The sequence below is a fragment of the Melampsora larici-populina genome (genome assembly GCF_000204055.1).
Source record: "Melampsora larici-populina 98AG31 unplaced genomic scaffold MELLAscaffold_58, whole genome shotgun sequence".
Classification (NCBI taxonomy): Eukaryota; Fungi; Basidiomycota; class Pucciniomycetes; order Pucciniales; family Melampsoraceae; genus Melampsora; species Melampsora laricis-populina.
This window is the reverse complement of record NW_006768822.1, coordinates 32,618-49,026: the sequence shown is the minus strand read 5'-3', so window position 1 is coordinate 49,026 and position 16,409 is coordinate 32,618. Positions and strand designations below refer to the sequence as shown.

The window sequence follows — 16,409 nt, the reverse complement described above, 5'->3', positions numbered from 1 at the left end:
ATACTTACTTTGAGTACCCTAATTGCATAATTATGTAATGTCATTCCAAAAGAATAACTAGACAAAACACTCTAGACCTTCTCCACTGACTTAAATTGTAGAAAATGTCTTGAGAAGAACAACCAAAAGTAGAACCATGCCAAATCTCAAGGCCTAGATGAAGATAGATTGTTCAGTGGGTGATACGTGTGTGTGACAATTAATAAGCCCCTTTCTTCCACAAGGCTTTGATTTTTTTCAACTCAAAGTGGAGTTCATTTAACCAATAGAAAATCCCGTGTCATTTATGTAAGGGAATCACTCAATCTAGATCCCTTTTCATTTGATTTCTCAGAAGGACCCTTTGGTTCCAAAACCCTAGACACCTTCAAGGATCAAAACTGGACCAAAAGGGACATGATTAGGTTTCAGGATTTCTATAAGTATCCGTCGGATCTCTGCCTATCTTCCAAGCTGCATTCAACCTTCAACCGCCTTTATATCAATCGTCCATCATCGGCCGTTACGACCAACCACCGCACCTTTGACATCTGCTTTCCAACTTCTTCGCCATCTACCCTACAATTGTAAGTTTGTTAAATCTGAATCTGTCTGACCTTTTGTACGTAGGCTGCTCGGGATTGTGTGCTCTTTAGCCCTCGGGTTTTTAGCCAGCCCTTGCGCTAGCAAGTCGTTCGTTCTCGAATGCGGATCAGATTGGTTTAGCTCAGTAGACCCTGTTCTGAACAATTGGTGTTTCAAAGCAACAACCTTTGTGAAAGGCTCTGTTTAAGTCTTGTACCTTTTTACTCGGTGAAGTTTCATCAGTTTTTTATACCAATCTTTTGAAACTTCGTGGCATTAATTAGGAATTAGTACTCAGATGGCTCTTGAGCTATTAAGATGAGTTGGACCTACCTATTAAGAAGTGTTGGTTACAAAGACATGCATGAATGGTCAAGCAGAATACTCTCTTGACTTCATCAAATGGCTTTGTACTCCAAACTTCTGTTGGGTTCGAAGAATCGTGACAGAGAATATCAGGTGGCCCACTCCCTTGATATTCGATTTCTGATTCTAAAGGTCTCAACTCTGAGGGCTTTCAAATTAGAAATGGTCGAATGGTTGCAGAAACATTCCCATGATTTTGAAAGTCTTTTGATTGACTTCACACTTTTGTTCATAACCCCGAAGTGTAAAACTCATGATTGAGCAGGAGTACTCTTGACCAGGAGCCACAGGGCCTTGAGAAAACCTCATGGGCTAGAATGCCATGAGTGGCGATAGAGATCAAATCATCGTCTCCCTAACAGCCGACTGAATCTCTTGTTGACCAGACAAGTGGATTGTATCGAGTTTGATCTGGATAGACGATTGGTCTCTTCGCTAGCCATGCTTGGCTTAAGGATGTCTTTGAGATATTTGGCGCAAGCATGTCGATTGAAGCTACTGTCAAAGATAGAATATCTGATGGGCACTTGCTGAGGGTCAATTTGAAGACTATCAAACCAATTGACTTATCCCCTCACCTTTTACAACTTTCACTATTTTCTTATTTCCATCACTCTTTGATGCGATTCCCACCGATTCCGAATTTATAGATTGAAATAAATGCTAACATTCTTATTTATCTCGTATGACGAACAGATTGATCCGATCTTTTTAGGCTGATCAGAACAAAGGGCGGCCGATCTCTCGGGTATCTCCTCTTTTTCTCATCCTCATGGCTACTTCTAGCGGCTGACAGTTTTTATTTTCGTTAGATCACAGTTTACACCAATCGATTCGAATTGTTTGCATTAGGGAAATTCACGCCGAAATGCCAGAAATAGTTTACGTGGAATCCATTTCGGATGATGGATCTTCGGTTGAATCTAGTTCGGAGGACGGACGGAATGCAAAAGTTATTGTTTCAACTCGAGAAGTTAAGGTGAGCGTCTCTGTAAATTTATATAAGAAGGTTGAATTTTCCTTTGATTGACTGACCGATTTTTCTGGATGACGGGAAAAATGATAGAAAACCAAAGAGTCCAATCAATTGATACTCGCAACCTTTGCCGACAAGGAAAAAGCAACGTTAGAAGAAATCGAAGCGTTAAAGAAATGTAACGATTATTGGAAAGAGATTGCACACACCCGATTAAAGAATATAGAAACCATGAATGTCGCATTAAATTCACAAGCCAAAAGGATCCATGAATTAGAAACGTCTATTCTGATGCTAAAGCGGAAGAACTTCGAGCAAAGAAAGCACGATTTGATACTTGTAAACCTCAACTTGATTCAACATCAACTCAATATGGGATCGTCGTCCACGGCATACCGACTACTATGAACTTATGCTCGAAAGAAGAAATCCAATTCTTTCAAGACGAAAATTTCGGATTATTAAAATCATTGCAATCAATCAAATGGATCAATGCCAAGAGTTTACATGGCGGAAAAGTTAACTCTTCAATCGTGATTTTCCTAAGTAACTCGGATGATTTTGAGGTGTTATTACAACGGAAACACCTTTTATATGGCGCTCAGTTCAAGCCGGTCAAGAAATTTGTGGCTAATTTTGAAGGTGGAAAACCTAGATGTTTCAAATGTGAAGGTGTTGGACATTTCGCTAGGGATTGTGGTCAACCAGAAGACGATGAGGATGAGGATGAGGATGACTACGAGGATGACTACGAGGATGATTACGAGGATGATTACGAGGATGACTATGAGGATGACTACGAGGATGACTACGAGGATGACTATGAGGATGACTATGAGGATGACGAGGATGACTATGAGGATGACGAGGATGACGAGGAGGAATATTGGCGCAATGGTGGATACCCGCCTGAAGACGGTTACTATTATTGATTTATGGAAAAACGATCAACGGGCAAGATAAGCGAGTGGATAATTATCATTCTTCATTTTGGATCTGCAATTTACCTGCACTATTTGGTACAACATACAACATCGTAAATTGTATACCACCGGTGTTTTATGAGGTTTCCCGGGACCTTTTTGCTAGTAGTATATTGATCGGGTTTGACTCTTTTTGAAAGTCCTTTTGTCCCCATTTGTTTCAATGAAAATGATTAAGTGTAAAGAATGAGAAATCCCAAAGAATGAAGTTATCTTGGTCATTTCCAAATTTATATTCAACAGTTTCATTTCTTAATCATTGGATACGTAGTTTGTTTTCTTTTTTCTCGAATGAAGGTATCGTTTCGTCAAGTGAGACATCATCAGTGCCATAGTCAAGGGGTAAATTTCACATCATTGCTGAAGTTGAAAAGTGACGTACAATTTCACAAATTCTTGCAGTTTACCTATGTCAGAGCCCATGTCCTTTGGAAACGCCAAAGACTGATCGGAACATGTTCAAACCCATTGAAACAACATACAGTTCATCATGAGTTGATCATCCACAGTATCTGGCCCAGGAGAAAGGCAAATTTGCAACTTTTGTAAGGAAATTTTGTAACTACACCTTATTCTCCTACAGATAAATGTGAAACTATGGTGAAAGCTGAAGTCAGAGCTTGTTCCGAAAAAAATTTGAGAGTATACTTTCAAAAATACTCACACCTTTGATGAAAGCTCAACTTCAAGTCAGAGCTTGCTCAAGAATAGTTGTGACAATGGAATAAAGACAACATGAACGGCAGGAGACCTGATTGTGACTCTGAGGAAAAGAACTTTGACAACAGATGGTAAACATTCAGATGATATTTTTTATCACATGTCTAATTACAAAAGCTCAAGACAGAGCTTCTTCAGGAATGATTGTGAGAGTGGAATAAAGAATCTTGAGCCTAAAAAAAGGTTAATAAAGGTAAAAGTGAAGGGAAATAATCTAATAGCTGACCTCTTTGAACGGGAAGAGATCTGATGGTGAGGAACAGAAGTTTTACAACATATCATTGGTAAAAGCTCAGATAAGGAAACACAGGGAACTGCATAAGTTGAGAAAAGGTGAATGCTAGGTATGTCAGCCATGAGGAGTATTCTCAATACTCCCATTGTCAGAACAACAGATTTGGTGTACAAGGATCCACTGGTCAGCAGAAACATAGCTCAAAGGAGCTAAGACCCCATTGTCAAGGAGTGACAGTGATCCAACACAGGGAGCATCTGTTACTGGTTTCAGCATACCAGACCCTGATGACAGCATCCAGGAAAACCCTCACAGTCTGGCTCGGAACAAATGACTCACTCAAATATATAAATGAGGATTCCATGCATCCAAAAAGAAGAAAGCAATCTTAATAATATCCCATACCACTTTTACCACAGCTCATCCTTGAATTGGTATTTCATATCAAAATCCCTTTTCCTTTATCTTTCATTTGAAATAAGACTCATTTATAATTCTTATCATTTACTTGGAATCCTTTATTGCATCTTCTTTAATCTCATGGATGCCCTTTTTCCTTTGAGTCACTATCTCTTTATCAATTAATGGCTTCCTTACTATTGAATTGATGTTGTAGATAGTATCTTGTTTTACTTGTGATGATACATTCATCAAACTAACACTAAAGCGTCACCTAAGGAATAACTACAAATCCATTTGTATTCACCTTGGAAGGCTATCAAGTAACTGTACTCTGATAAGCTTCTGGCAGCAGTACACATCCCACACCTACAACAACTATACATAACAACTATAGTTCCTTTTGACTTCTTACAACAAATTGAAAAATAATCTCCCACAAGTTTCAATAATTGTTGTCTAAAACTTGATAGAATACATTTTGTAAGTACCATTCAGCTCTGAACTACCAGTCATCTGCCATGACTTAGAGTTTCAGGCTGACAAGGTACCAGTAGGAGAAAAGTCCCAATCTTCCTTCCCCATTCCATATTTTTATTTGATCATCCACATTCTATTTATCCTTCTCCTTCATTGTATTCATCCATATCTGTACATACAAGGTTTGACTTGCAACTATCTACTCAGTCACTCTACTGGTGACGGTGAACTATCATCATGTTCAAAAATAAATATCCTCCAGGACCATCAAAATTCCTGTGTTCCTGCTCCTTATAAATATGTTGGTGCACTTGACTTCTAGAATTTGATTCAGGAAAGTGGTAAAAAAGAGACTCAAAAACATTTAATCTTATAGCATTCCAGCTGGCTTGGTACAAGGGCTTTGGCAGGGTTGAGAGATCGGTCCTAAATTTTGATTTCTTTTGCAAATCTCAAAGTCTCATATATCTACAAAGAGATGGGCTTTGTATGGTGATATCATTATGAACTTACAGAGAGGTGTTCCCTAGATGATTATCCCTCTAAAAGCCCTACTGATGAAAGCACATAGGGAGAGTTGAATGGTCTGTGCTGCAACTTCAAGTTCTGTGCAATGCTTGTAGACTTTCTATGTTTTTATGGAGTATGGATGATTTCAATAAGAGGAAGGAGGCTCCTTTGAGGCTGCATCAAGGTTGAACCTTGACTCAATCCATTGCATTGCCCCTTGTGTATTGCAGGCCATCTGATGTGTGTAACCCAAATAAAATCAGATCCTGCCCTGAGAAATCTAAAGGGATCTGTCTCAGATGAATGAGGCATGTGGAGATTTTTTTGCTATCAATTGGAGATTCGTTATGTGAACATTGATATGCTATCAATTGGAGTCTAGTTATGGAAACATTGATATGCTATCAATTGGAGTCTAGTTATGGAAACATTGATATGCTATCAATTGGAGTCTACTTATGGAAACATTGATTTGATATTCCTTCAAGGTAAAGCTAGTTGCGAGATATGTATGGCAGTTCTACAGATTTATCTGCAGACCTTTTAAGATCTATGGCCTGTGCAATATAGTTTTCTTACTGCAGCATGCAGAGAACACTGTTTCACCATCAATTGCAGTCTACTCTTGGCAACACTAGTTTGATATAGCTTGAAGATGGAGCTAGTTGCAGTCTTTGTATATATGATTCTCAACTTGCAATGCCTACCATACAAGATCCATGGCCCATTGAATATGGTGTCTGTGTAGATATGAGCAAGACCAGAAATATAACAGAGCCCATCTTGGTTGATCAGAGGAGTTTGTTTTCCTGTTCTTGTGAATTAATCAAGCTTTGCCCTGAAAGTTTGACATCAATCATTTTGATCAACCAGTTTTGTGTTCCACATAATATGCTTAAAAAACTTGTGTTCATTGCACTCCTGGGTGCACTACCCATCACCTCAGGATCACTAATTTCAAGTGAGTTCTTCTGTACAAATCCAACCTCTGTATTCTTTCTACTCATTTTTTATCAACCTCATGTTGCTGACAAAATATTCACAACCCTGTACCATTGACAATGCTGATATAGAAAGTACATCTGAAGTGAATGATAAACAAGGTGAGTTTTGATGTACAAGTTCAAGACCTGACCACCATACATCAAATGCTGACCTTTAGGATTTTCAAAAAGAATTGAATGTCCTCAATGCTAGTGAAGAATTTATAAACCACTTGACCAAGGATCCCCCAGAAAGATTGCCATACAATGATCTCTTTTTTTGTGATCATCCTTTGCCTTTGATAATGTACAAGGGTGAGAGAATTGGAATGTCAGGTGTGTGGTCAATTCTAAATACCCTCAACTCAACTCTCCTCTTCATGTCCAATGCCCACAAAGCTACAGACATTGATCATGGGTTCCTTTCACCTGTTACAAACTAAACTACCAGAATTTGATACACATGTAATGCAAGGGAAATTTCAGAATCTTGAACTGGTAGCTAGCAAACCCCCCAAATGTATGTCAGAAGCCAACTTGAATGATATTTCTAAATCATATCACAATTTCTGACCTCTTCCTTTACAAAATGAAAGTGGAGAAGACATCAGGTGCATGTGGTAACAATCTTTGGCATGTTACCAGGTATGTTGAGGATTTGAGGACCAATGCAAGTGGAAAAATTGGTGCAGTCATCTGTGGGATAGATAAAAAGATTGTAAAGATAGAATTGGATTGAGGTATTTTCAATACAGCATAATCCGTGGGTATACCCACTCAGGTGTGAGTGGTATGTCAAATTTTTCACAAATAGAGGGGTACACATATACAGCACTTGACCATTGAATCTGGGATTGTCTCCTTTACCCTAATCTTGGGCTAGGGGTAGGTTATATAGATATCTTTTGATTGTTTCAACTGTGAACAAAGGGAAATTGGTACTCAAGTCTCAAGGCACCCTTAAAAGAAATGTATACACATGTTTTGCTCATTTTCATTCCAAATACATGATTAGGGTTATACAACGCTTGTGTTTTGTGTTCCAGAAGTGTCAAGAAGTGACATCCAGAAACTTCTGGGACATATCCAGGATGTTTCTGGGCATCTGGGTTCATCTGGGCTCCAGAAAAATCTGGGCACCTGTATGTTCATAATTGGTGAGATCCTGCTCAAATCCCCCATCACTTTGCACTGACTTGGTCAATACCTTCAACACTACACCATCATGCTCAACACTTACTGGTCAATCTTCACTTGTACTTTTCCTGCCATTTTTTGCCTATGTCTTGCCAATCATCACACTGTTTACCTGTACCACCCTTGAGTGCTCATTCTCAAATATGTATCTAAAACTGAATTAAAATCCCATTCTTTGTGTGTACAAAGTTTTTATCTTTTGTGAATAACAAATGAAAACTTCAAAAATGATTTTGATTCTCAAAAGGAGTATTTTTTTCTGATGTACCAAGAAAAGTGAGCTGGTTCCATTTCAACAAGACATTGGTGTTACAATCACAAAATGATAGCCATTGGCTCTTTGCTATTTTAAAAACATTGTAAGCCATACTTGAATACAATTATGGATATCAAGGTGAACAGGCAAAGATACAACAACACATCATTCTTAAAAGATGAGATGGGAAGGTAGAGTAGTTCAGTGTTGAATTTTGACAAACTTTTCAATTTCAGTCAATTGCTCAATTTTGATCAATGCTTCAATCTTGAACAATTGTTCAGTTTTGATCAATCGATCAGTTTTGATTGATTGTTCAACTTTGACTCCAGTTTGATGAGGCTATGTTCCTTGATGTGACGGATCAAGAGCAAGGTGAGATGAATTTAGAAGAGTGAGAAGTGAGACAACAGCATATAGCTGCCGGGCTAAGATGTGTTTGTGCAAAGATTGAAGTGAGGCAACAGGGATGGGGGATTGTGGGGCTCTCAAAGCTGCCAAGAAAAGTTCAGAATACTGTACACATTATACACTATCCCCAAGTGCAACTGGGAAAAAGATGATTATTGTAGTTTGTCATCAAAAGATCTATCACTGCACACAACACCACCACCGCTCCGCTTCGCTCCGCTATAATCGCTGTTTTTACGAGCGGAGCGGTTTTGCGCTAAGACAAAACAACTAATTGCTACGCTATAAAGGTGGGGTCGCTATGACCATCCAGAGCGGGGCGGCTATTGCGGACCGCTCCGCTCCGCTATAGGGAAATCTCAGAGGTCATATCGCAAAAAAGCGCAGACAAGGGGATATTTGCGCAGTCAAAGGCCGTTTTAAATCGGTTTTGATTACAAAATGGACCTAGCAGTGTATCAAAGGTCTCACCGAGCAGAGTGGGGAAGGGTGAGGATATCCGAAAAGAAAAGAACAATTTTTTTCAAGATAAACGAGCATGTTTGAGCCTTATACAATTATGTAGAGGCAGAGTTTGAAGGTGAGAAAGAAGACATAAGTAAAGACAGACTTGGGTGAGAATTTGAGAACAAAAAAGAAAACAAAAACGATTTCGATAGTAGAGCCCTAAAGCTACTTCTTAGCCTTCTTTTGCTGAGTTTCATAAGCCTTCACGTATGCCCAGGCATCGGCATATATGCCAGAGAGTGAGATGCCACTCTTCAACCATTCACGAACCCCAACAAGCTTTGCAATCATTTTTGCTGTCAAAGATGCCCGGTGTGGTGATCAATTTATGGGATCAATTAAAAAATTCACAATTACCAGTTTACCAGTTTATTAGCAGGATTCAGCAGGAAAGAAAATTCGAAATGGAGGTTTTTGATCAATTGAAGCTCTTGTAGGCTTATGTATTGGTCATTAGGTCAACATTACATCATTTTATTTCACATTATATATTAAGATCATTATAGTTTACTTACAAATTTATTACAAAAAGAAAGAAAGAAAAACATAAGAAAAATTCGAAATTAGAGGTATACAGGTTGGAAAATGGTTTTTAGGGTAGTAATATTAGAGTTATGGGTATTATGAGGTTAGAATATGAAAGAACAACATTATATGATACTATTACAATTTTAATCTTCAAGGTTGATAAGTAGAAACAGAAGTTATTAGGAAAAAAGCACTTTTTCGAAGTTGGTAAACAAGAGGTACACGTGTAGTTTGGTTGTGTAATAGTGGTAGTGATGGAATTAAGGTTGCCAAGAGGATTTTCCGGGATTTTTAAGGCTATAGATGATGATGTCATATTACATGAGCAAGAAAAAGATAGTAGTAGCTGTGAAAAGTGAAGAAAATGGGTGAAATTCGTGGAAAATGGAGGTTTTCAGCTAATTACATATGTCAAATGACGTCAGAATAGGTTGGTAGGTGGCTCATTCAACGCAGAAGAGTGGGCTACATAATGTACAAACTTTAAATCATTAGTAACGGAGGTGTGTGTAAAAAGTTATAAGGCAAATAAAGAATTGGTGTGAATCTCGAATTTACAGTCACAAGTCATATGTAACACTAAAAACCTTAACTTCACAACTCAATATCTTACTCATCACTCATCAGAAGTAGGTCATGTAGGTGTCAGAAATGATCAGTAACACGTGGGCTACAAGATGCACTTTAGTAATCAAAAATTGGAGCACATCTGAAAAAATTCGTAATCTCAAAAATTGGTTTTCAGCTAGTTTACAAGGAGAAAATCACCTGTATTCATCATAAGAAGTGCTGTACATCATATTATTGCGTCATTGATCACTTTTAGCTGTGAAAATTACATCATTTATTAGTAACAAAACCATTACATTGCGTCATCATAGGGTTTTTAGGGAATTTTGGGCGGATTTGATTGGTTTTGAGGCTGTTGACCATTGTAAAAGTTCTAGTACATTGTTATATATACTTTGAGAGGGTTTTGGGACTGTTGTTCCCCTTTTTTTTCTTTATCATTTACGCCATTATTATTTTGTTTATCATCATAAACTTATTTTAATAGTACCTGTTCACTTAAATACGCCCTTTATTACAGTTATAAAGAGAAATTTACTTTAGTTTTATAGTCATAAAGACTTATTGGGAATAATATCAATCAGATATTGCTTATTTTTTTTCAGTTATCAATTGGGAATAACACTATAGCAGTGTTGATAGTAATACAAAGTGTGCTTTTGAAGTTAAAATTACGTGTGAAGTTATATTTCTCTGGTGCCTTATCAGTACTCAATACAACAGAGCTCTTTCTGATTGTGTTGTTTTAGAAGAGCAGTCCTTAGACAACTTCTACTAGTCATTTTATTAGTAGATTATCCTCTTCCAGCTCTGTATAACCCTTGTTGGGTTATAAGTTCTACATATTGGTGACTCTGCCCGGGCTTGACAAATTAAAATCAACTTATAATTAAATCAATCTCTCTTTTAATCATTATCAACAAGCAAATTATATTATATTACATCAAGATTCAATAAAAATTATTCACGTGGTTATCAACAGAAGATCTTTAAAATTAAAATTATTCAAATCAATCATAAACATTATCTTTCATTCTCATTTAAAAATATATCAAAATTAGTTCTTATTTAAAGAATTTATTATATAAAGAAGCTATGTCTTCAGTTATTCAAATGCATAATCAAGATGTGGCGGATGATGGAGATGAGGAATTAGAATTACCACCAACATCTCATTATAAAAGAACTCCACGAATTTCTGGAAGCAGAGTTTATGTTCCAGATGTTTCTACTTCTATTAACATATTACCACCACCACCACCTCCAGGACCTTCCTCTGGATCAACTATTCATGGAAAACAACGTGAAGAACCACCTGCTTCTGAGGATCCAATTCCACCTTCAGCCTTTACTGGATTCAGGGAACAGGAACCATTATTACCCTCTGATCATGAGGAAGACGTGGATTGGCAACAACAATTCTATAATCAACAACAATATTATTTACAAAGAGAAAAAGAAGTGGCAGACATTATTACTAATAATAGAATTAAGGAAGAAAGAGAGAAGAAGGAGAAGGAAAAAGAAGTGGTAAAAGTCGTGAAAAAGAGTAAAGGCAAGAAGGTTATTAAGAAAATTATTAAAGAAGATGATGGAGGAGATTATTCAAGTTCTTCAAGTTCTTCAGATGATGATTCAACTAGTAATGGAGATGTTAGTAGTGAAGAAAGGAATGAGGAGGCTAGAAGTCATATTAAACCACGTAGAATTGATAATACTGATTCAAGTATTAGATTTGAAGTTGGAAGGAATGTTAAGAAGTTTATCATTAATTATCATAGTCAAGCTGAAGCAAATGGCGCCTCAGAACTTGATATGGTTAGACAAGTTACTAGCTTTGTTGTTAGAGAAGAATTGAAGGAGGAAATACGTGAAATGGATGGTTGGGGTACTGGTGAATGGAGTTGGAAGAAAGTTAAGGAACAATTAATTGAAAGGTATCAAACTACCACGGAGCAACCAAGATATTCAATTGATCATTTAAGAACTTTGTCAGAAAGAACTGCTAGGACTGGTGGTGTTACAAATAAAGCTGAATATCAAACATTTAGAATTAATTTCGATAAAATTCATCAATATTTAACAAGACATGATTATATTGATTCAAATGATGAAGAAGTTGCACGCCATTTCTATGATGCTTTCTCTGATGAACTTCAAAAGAAATTCAAGAAAAGAATGATTAGAAAGAAGTTAATGAAGAAGGTGGATAGTGGAAGATATAGGTTACCTAATTTAAATAAATTAAAGAAGGTTGTGGATCATTATATTGAAGAAGAAGCTTTATTAATCTTTGAGGATATTGGAGAAGAGAAGTTTGCAATTAAGAATGAAATTGCTGGTGTTAGAAGTGAAGTAATTCAAAAGGATACTAGTAATAAAGTTGCTAAAATAGGAGGAATGCAAGCAAAAGCCACGCAGCAAATGGAGGTTTTATGTAGTGACTTGGGAAATTTACATATAAATCACGTGCAGGCTCCATTATTATTACCACCTGTAAATGCATTGCATCCTTATCTTCCTGTTTCAAATTCTTTACAAACTCAAATCCATCAACAAGCTGAACCTTTTAGAGCTCAACATCAACAAAATCTGTCAAATTATCAAAGAGTTAATCAACCTTATAATAATAATAACAATTTTAATAATCAGCCGCGTAATTTTCCAGCTCAGAATTATAAAGGACAACAGCCCAATTACAGCAGGCCTTATAATAATAATAATGCTAATAGACCTTATAATCCTCAAAATCCAAATACAAATAATCAAAATACTTATCAACCTCCACCACCTCCAAATGGAAATCAAGGAAGTACTGTCTTTTGCGTGTATTGTAATACTGAAGGACATACTGTAGGAAGATGTAGATGGGTAATTCAAGATAAGCAAGCTGGATTATTGCAAGATAGGATGGATGGTTTCTTCTTACCTTCAGGAAATGTAAGGATGTTTAAGCAAGGAGAAGATGGAATCAGGCAGCAAGTTATTAGATATTCTGAACAGCAAGCCAATGATGCTACACGTCAAAATATACAACAACAGCGTGTAACAACTCCTGCTGTACATGTTAATACACCTGTAGTACCACCTGTAACTCCTACAGCTATTATTACTAAAAATGACGGGAAAGATAAAATTCAAGAGCTTAAAACAAGTTGTGGTATTCTTGAAGGGAATTGGAGGATGCCTGAAATATTAAGAAGTAATGGGAATGAATTATTGGGAGGAGGTGGAACTAAAATATATGATATTACAGCAAATACACGTAGTGGAAAGACTGTAACTCAAGCTGAACCTAAGAAGAAGAAGAAGGTTACTATTAATGAAGAAGCTGAGGATATTGATGATGGTATGGATTTAGATATAGAAAATAATATTGAAGAAGCTGGTATAAATGAAATGGAGGAAAGCTTAAGAAGAATTCATGCTGATGATGATAATAGAAACATTAAGGAAGGTTCAAATAAAACAATTAGACCTTCTTATATAATGTCAGGACACGGGGAACAGAAGAATAAATTGGAAAGGCCAGTCTTTGCAGACAATCCAAGAGTTGTAACAGACGTGGTTCAGAAATTAATGAAGAGTGTTATTGATATTCAAGTTAAGGAATTATGCGCCATTTCTCCTGTGGTATCTGAAGAAGTTAAGAAGTGGGTTTCAAAGAGAAGATTAAATATGAATCAAGAAACAATGGCTTCAGCAGTTAATAGTACAGCTTTATCTGACTTTGAATTTGATTCTGAAAGTAATTCATCTCTGGAAGTTAATTTACCTCAGTCTCCTTTATATTCCACGCCTTTGGGATATGTTACTATTACAATTGGTAAAATTAAATTGAAAGCATTGGTTGATTCAGGATCTCAAATTAGTATAATTCCTCAGAAGTTTATGCAATTGTTACCTGTTCAAACTATGGTTAATATTAAAGGAGCAGTAAGAGGAATTGGCAGACAGAAGACTGTTTTATGTGGGATTGCTGAGAAAGTGAAAGTTAGAATGGGTAGAAATATTGAAGGCTTGGTTCAATTCTACGTAACTGAGGAGAGTCAAACTCCAATAATATTGGGAAGATCTTTCTTATTTGATTATGCTGTTCAATTGGATTTCAAGAAAGATTTAGGGGAAATGATGACATTAAAAGATAATAGAGGAGTATGGATGAAGGTGAGGTTATGTGAACCTGATAAAGGAAATTGGGAAAGGGAATTAAATGTAGAAATTGAAGAAAGGCAAGGTTATGCAGCACGTGATTTATGTTTAGGAATTGATTATGATATAGTTGAAGATGAAGATGATGAAGAAGAAGTATTTGGGTTGCAATTTGAGAAGGAAAGTGTGGATTATGATTTAATAAATGAATTAAGCTTAATTATGTGCTTGGAAGATCAAGAAATATTTGGGAGAGGGCGTGAACTCAAGGATTTAAGGAGTTATAGTACCAAATATAAGACTGTAGATAAGAAGGTTAAACCTGTAAATGCGCCAATGCCACAGTATTTAAATCTTCCTTTACAAAGACCACCTTTATCAAGGGATCCTTATATTACTCCTTTAATTAAAAATCCTCCAGTCTTCAAAGAAACTGAGAAAACCACGGTGGAAAGGCTTAAGCAATGCAACTTTGGTCCTGCAGAATGGTTAAGTGAGGAGGAATGGAAATTATTCTTATTAATATTGGTATTAAGGGAAGCAGCAATAGCTTATTGTGAGGAAGAAAGAGGATTATTGAAGCATTCATATGGACAACCTTATGCAATACCCGTGGTGGAACATGAGCCTTGGCAAATTAGACCTATTCCTATACCTGTAGCAATAAGGAATGATTTCATTGAATTAGTTAGACAAAGAATAAGAACAGGTCTTTATGAACAATCCACATCAAGTTATACTAGTCCTGTATTCTGTGTACTTAAAGGTGATGGAAAATTAAGGGTAGTACATGATTTACAAGTATTAAATAGAGTAACAATTAAGGACTCTGGGGTACCACCTGCTCCTGAAGATTTCGTGGAATCCTTTGCTGGAAGAGCTTGTTATGGACTTGGTGATATAATGGGAGGTTATGATGAAAGGGAATTAGCAGCATTTTCACGTCCTTTAACAACTTTTGAAACCCCTTTGGGAAGATTACAATTAACTAGATTACCTCAAGGAGCAACTAATTCAGTAGCTGTATATCAAGCTCAGATGATGTGGATATTGCAAGATGAAATTCCTCAACACGTGGGAATTTTTATTGATGATGGTGGTATTAAAGGACCTGAATCAGATTATTATAATGAAGTATTAAAAGAAAATAATGGTATAAGAAAATTTATTTGGGAATATGCCATGGTTTTAGAAAGAATGTTGTTCAGGATTGAAGAAGCAGGACTTACTGTGTCTGGAAAGAAGTTTGCTGTGTGTGTACCTGCTTTGGAAATTGTTGGACATATTGTAAGCAAGAAAGGAAGGAGTATATCAATTAAAAAGAAGAATAAGATTCAAAGTTGGCCAACTCCAACAAATAAAACTCAAGTATTAGGATTTTTGGGCACGTGTATATATGTAAGAATGTTTATTCCTAATTTTGGTCATTTGGCAGCACCTTTAAGAAGGCTTACAAGATTAAAAGTGGAGTTTATATGGAGTCAAGAGTGTGAGGATGCTTTTAATTTATTGAAGAAGATTGTTGGGGAAGATATAATATTATCAGCTTTGGATTATAATGAAGAAGCAAGTCCAATTATTCTAGCCGTGGATTCAAGTCATATAGCAGCTGGAGGAGTATTAATGCAAGCGGATGGAAATGGGGAAGTCAGGCCAGTATTCTATGAATCAGAAGTATTTACTGAGGTGGAATCAAGGTATTCTCAACCCAAATTAGAGCTATGTGGCGTGGCAAAGATTCTTAAAAAGTTCAGAACAAAGTTATGGGGTCAACATTTTGAATTACAAGTGGATGCAAAGGCTTTAATTCAGATGATTAACACGCCAAGTTTACCTAATGCTGCTATGACAAGATGGGTAGCTTTCATTCAATTATTTTCATTTGATTTAGTTCATAAACATGCTAAAAGCTTTGGAATGCCAGATGGATTATCAAGAAGAATGCGTGGAAGTGATTCAGATTCAGCTGAGAGTTTTAATGAGGAGGATAAAGATATTAAAGTATATGAAAGTTTTAAATTGCAGAATGAGGATTTAACATCAGAAAAAGAGGAGGAAGAGAGTGGAACAATTTGGGCGCAAGAAGGTGTTTGGAAGTATTTACAAGAGTATTTAACAACTTTAAAAAGACCTGAAGGATGCTTGGATGATGAGTTTCAAAGGCTTAAGAATAGAGCTCCTTCTTATTACGTGGAAAATGAAAGATTGAAGAAAAGAGGAGTACCTTATGGAAGATTGGTTGTTTCAAATTTAGAAGGACAAAGGTTTGTTTTAGAGAAATTACATGAGGAATTAGGACATAGAGGAATTGAGGAGACTTATAAAAGATGTTTGGTAAGATTCTGGTGGCCTGAAATGAAGGAATTTGTTAGAGATTGGGTATTGACGTGTGAAATATGTCAGAAGAAAAGTTCAAAGAAAGAAAAAGAAATGGGAAGGGCAACTGGTGAAAGTACTTTATTTGGAAGAGTGAGCTTGGATGCAATTCATATTAAGGCGGGTAATTATAATTATGCTATAATAGCTAGAGATGATTTAACTGGATGGGTAGAAGCTGCACCTTTAAAGAAGT

The 16,409-nt window shown here is 36.5% G+C and overlaps 2 protein-coding genes across 2 annotated transcripts; both read left to right on the top strand.

Moving 5' to 3' along the window:
* Nucleotides 1–471: 471 nt before the first annotated feature.
* On the top strand, nucleotides 472–3,220 carry MELLADRAFT_118023 (uncharacterized protein; the record flags this gene model as incomplete). The annotated part of the gene is made up of 4 exons (XM_007416266.1): nucleotides 472–566; nucleotides 1,627–1,678; nucleotides 1,743–1,909; nucleotides 1,997–3,220. One exon carries the CDS (start codon nucleotides 2,311–2,313, stop codon nucleotides 2,836–2,838), a length of 528 nt encoding a protein of 175 aa, XP_007416328.1.
* Nucleotides 3,221–5,932: 2,712 nt separating this feature from the next.
* MELLADRAFT_111801 (uncharacterized protein) lies at nucleotides 5,933–6,955 on the top strand (the record flags this gene model as incomplete). Its single annotated transcript, XM_007416267.1, has 3 exons — nucleotides 5,933–6,194; nucleotides 6,307–6,336; nucleotides 6,813–6,955. The coding sequence occupies 3 exons, from the start codon at nucleotides 5,933–5,935 to the stop codon at nucleotides 6,953–6,955; spliced, it is 435 nt and encodes a 144-aa protein (XP_007416329.1).
* Nucleotides 6,956–16,409: the final 9,454 nt, after the last annotated feature.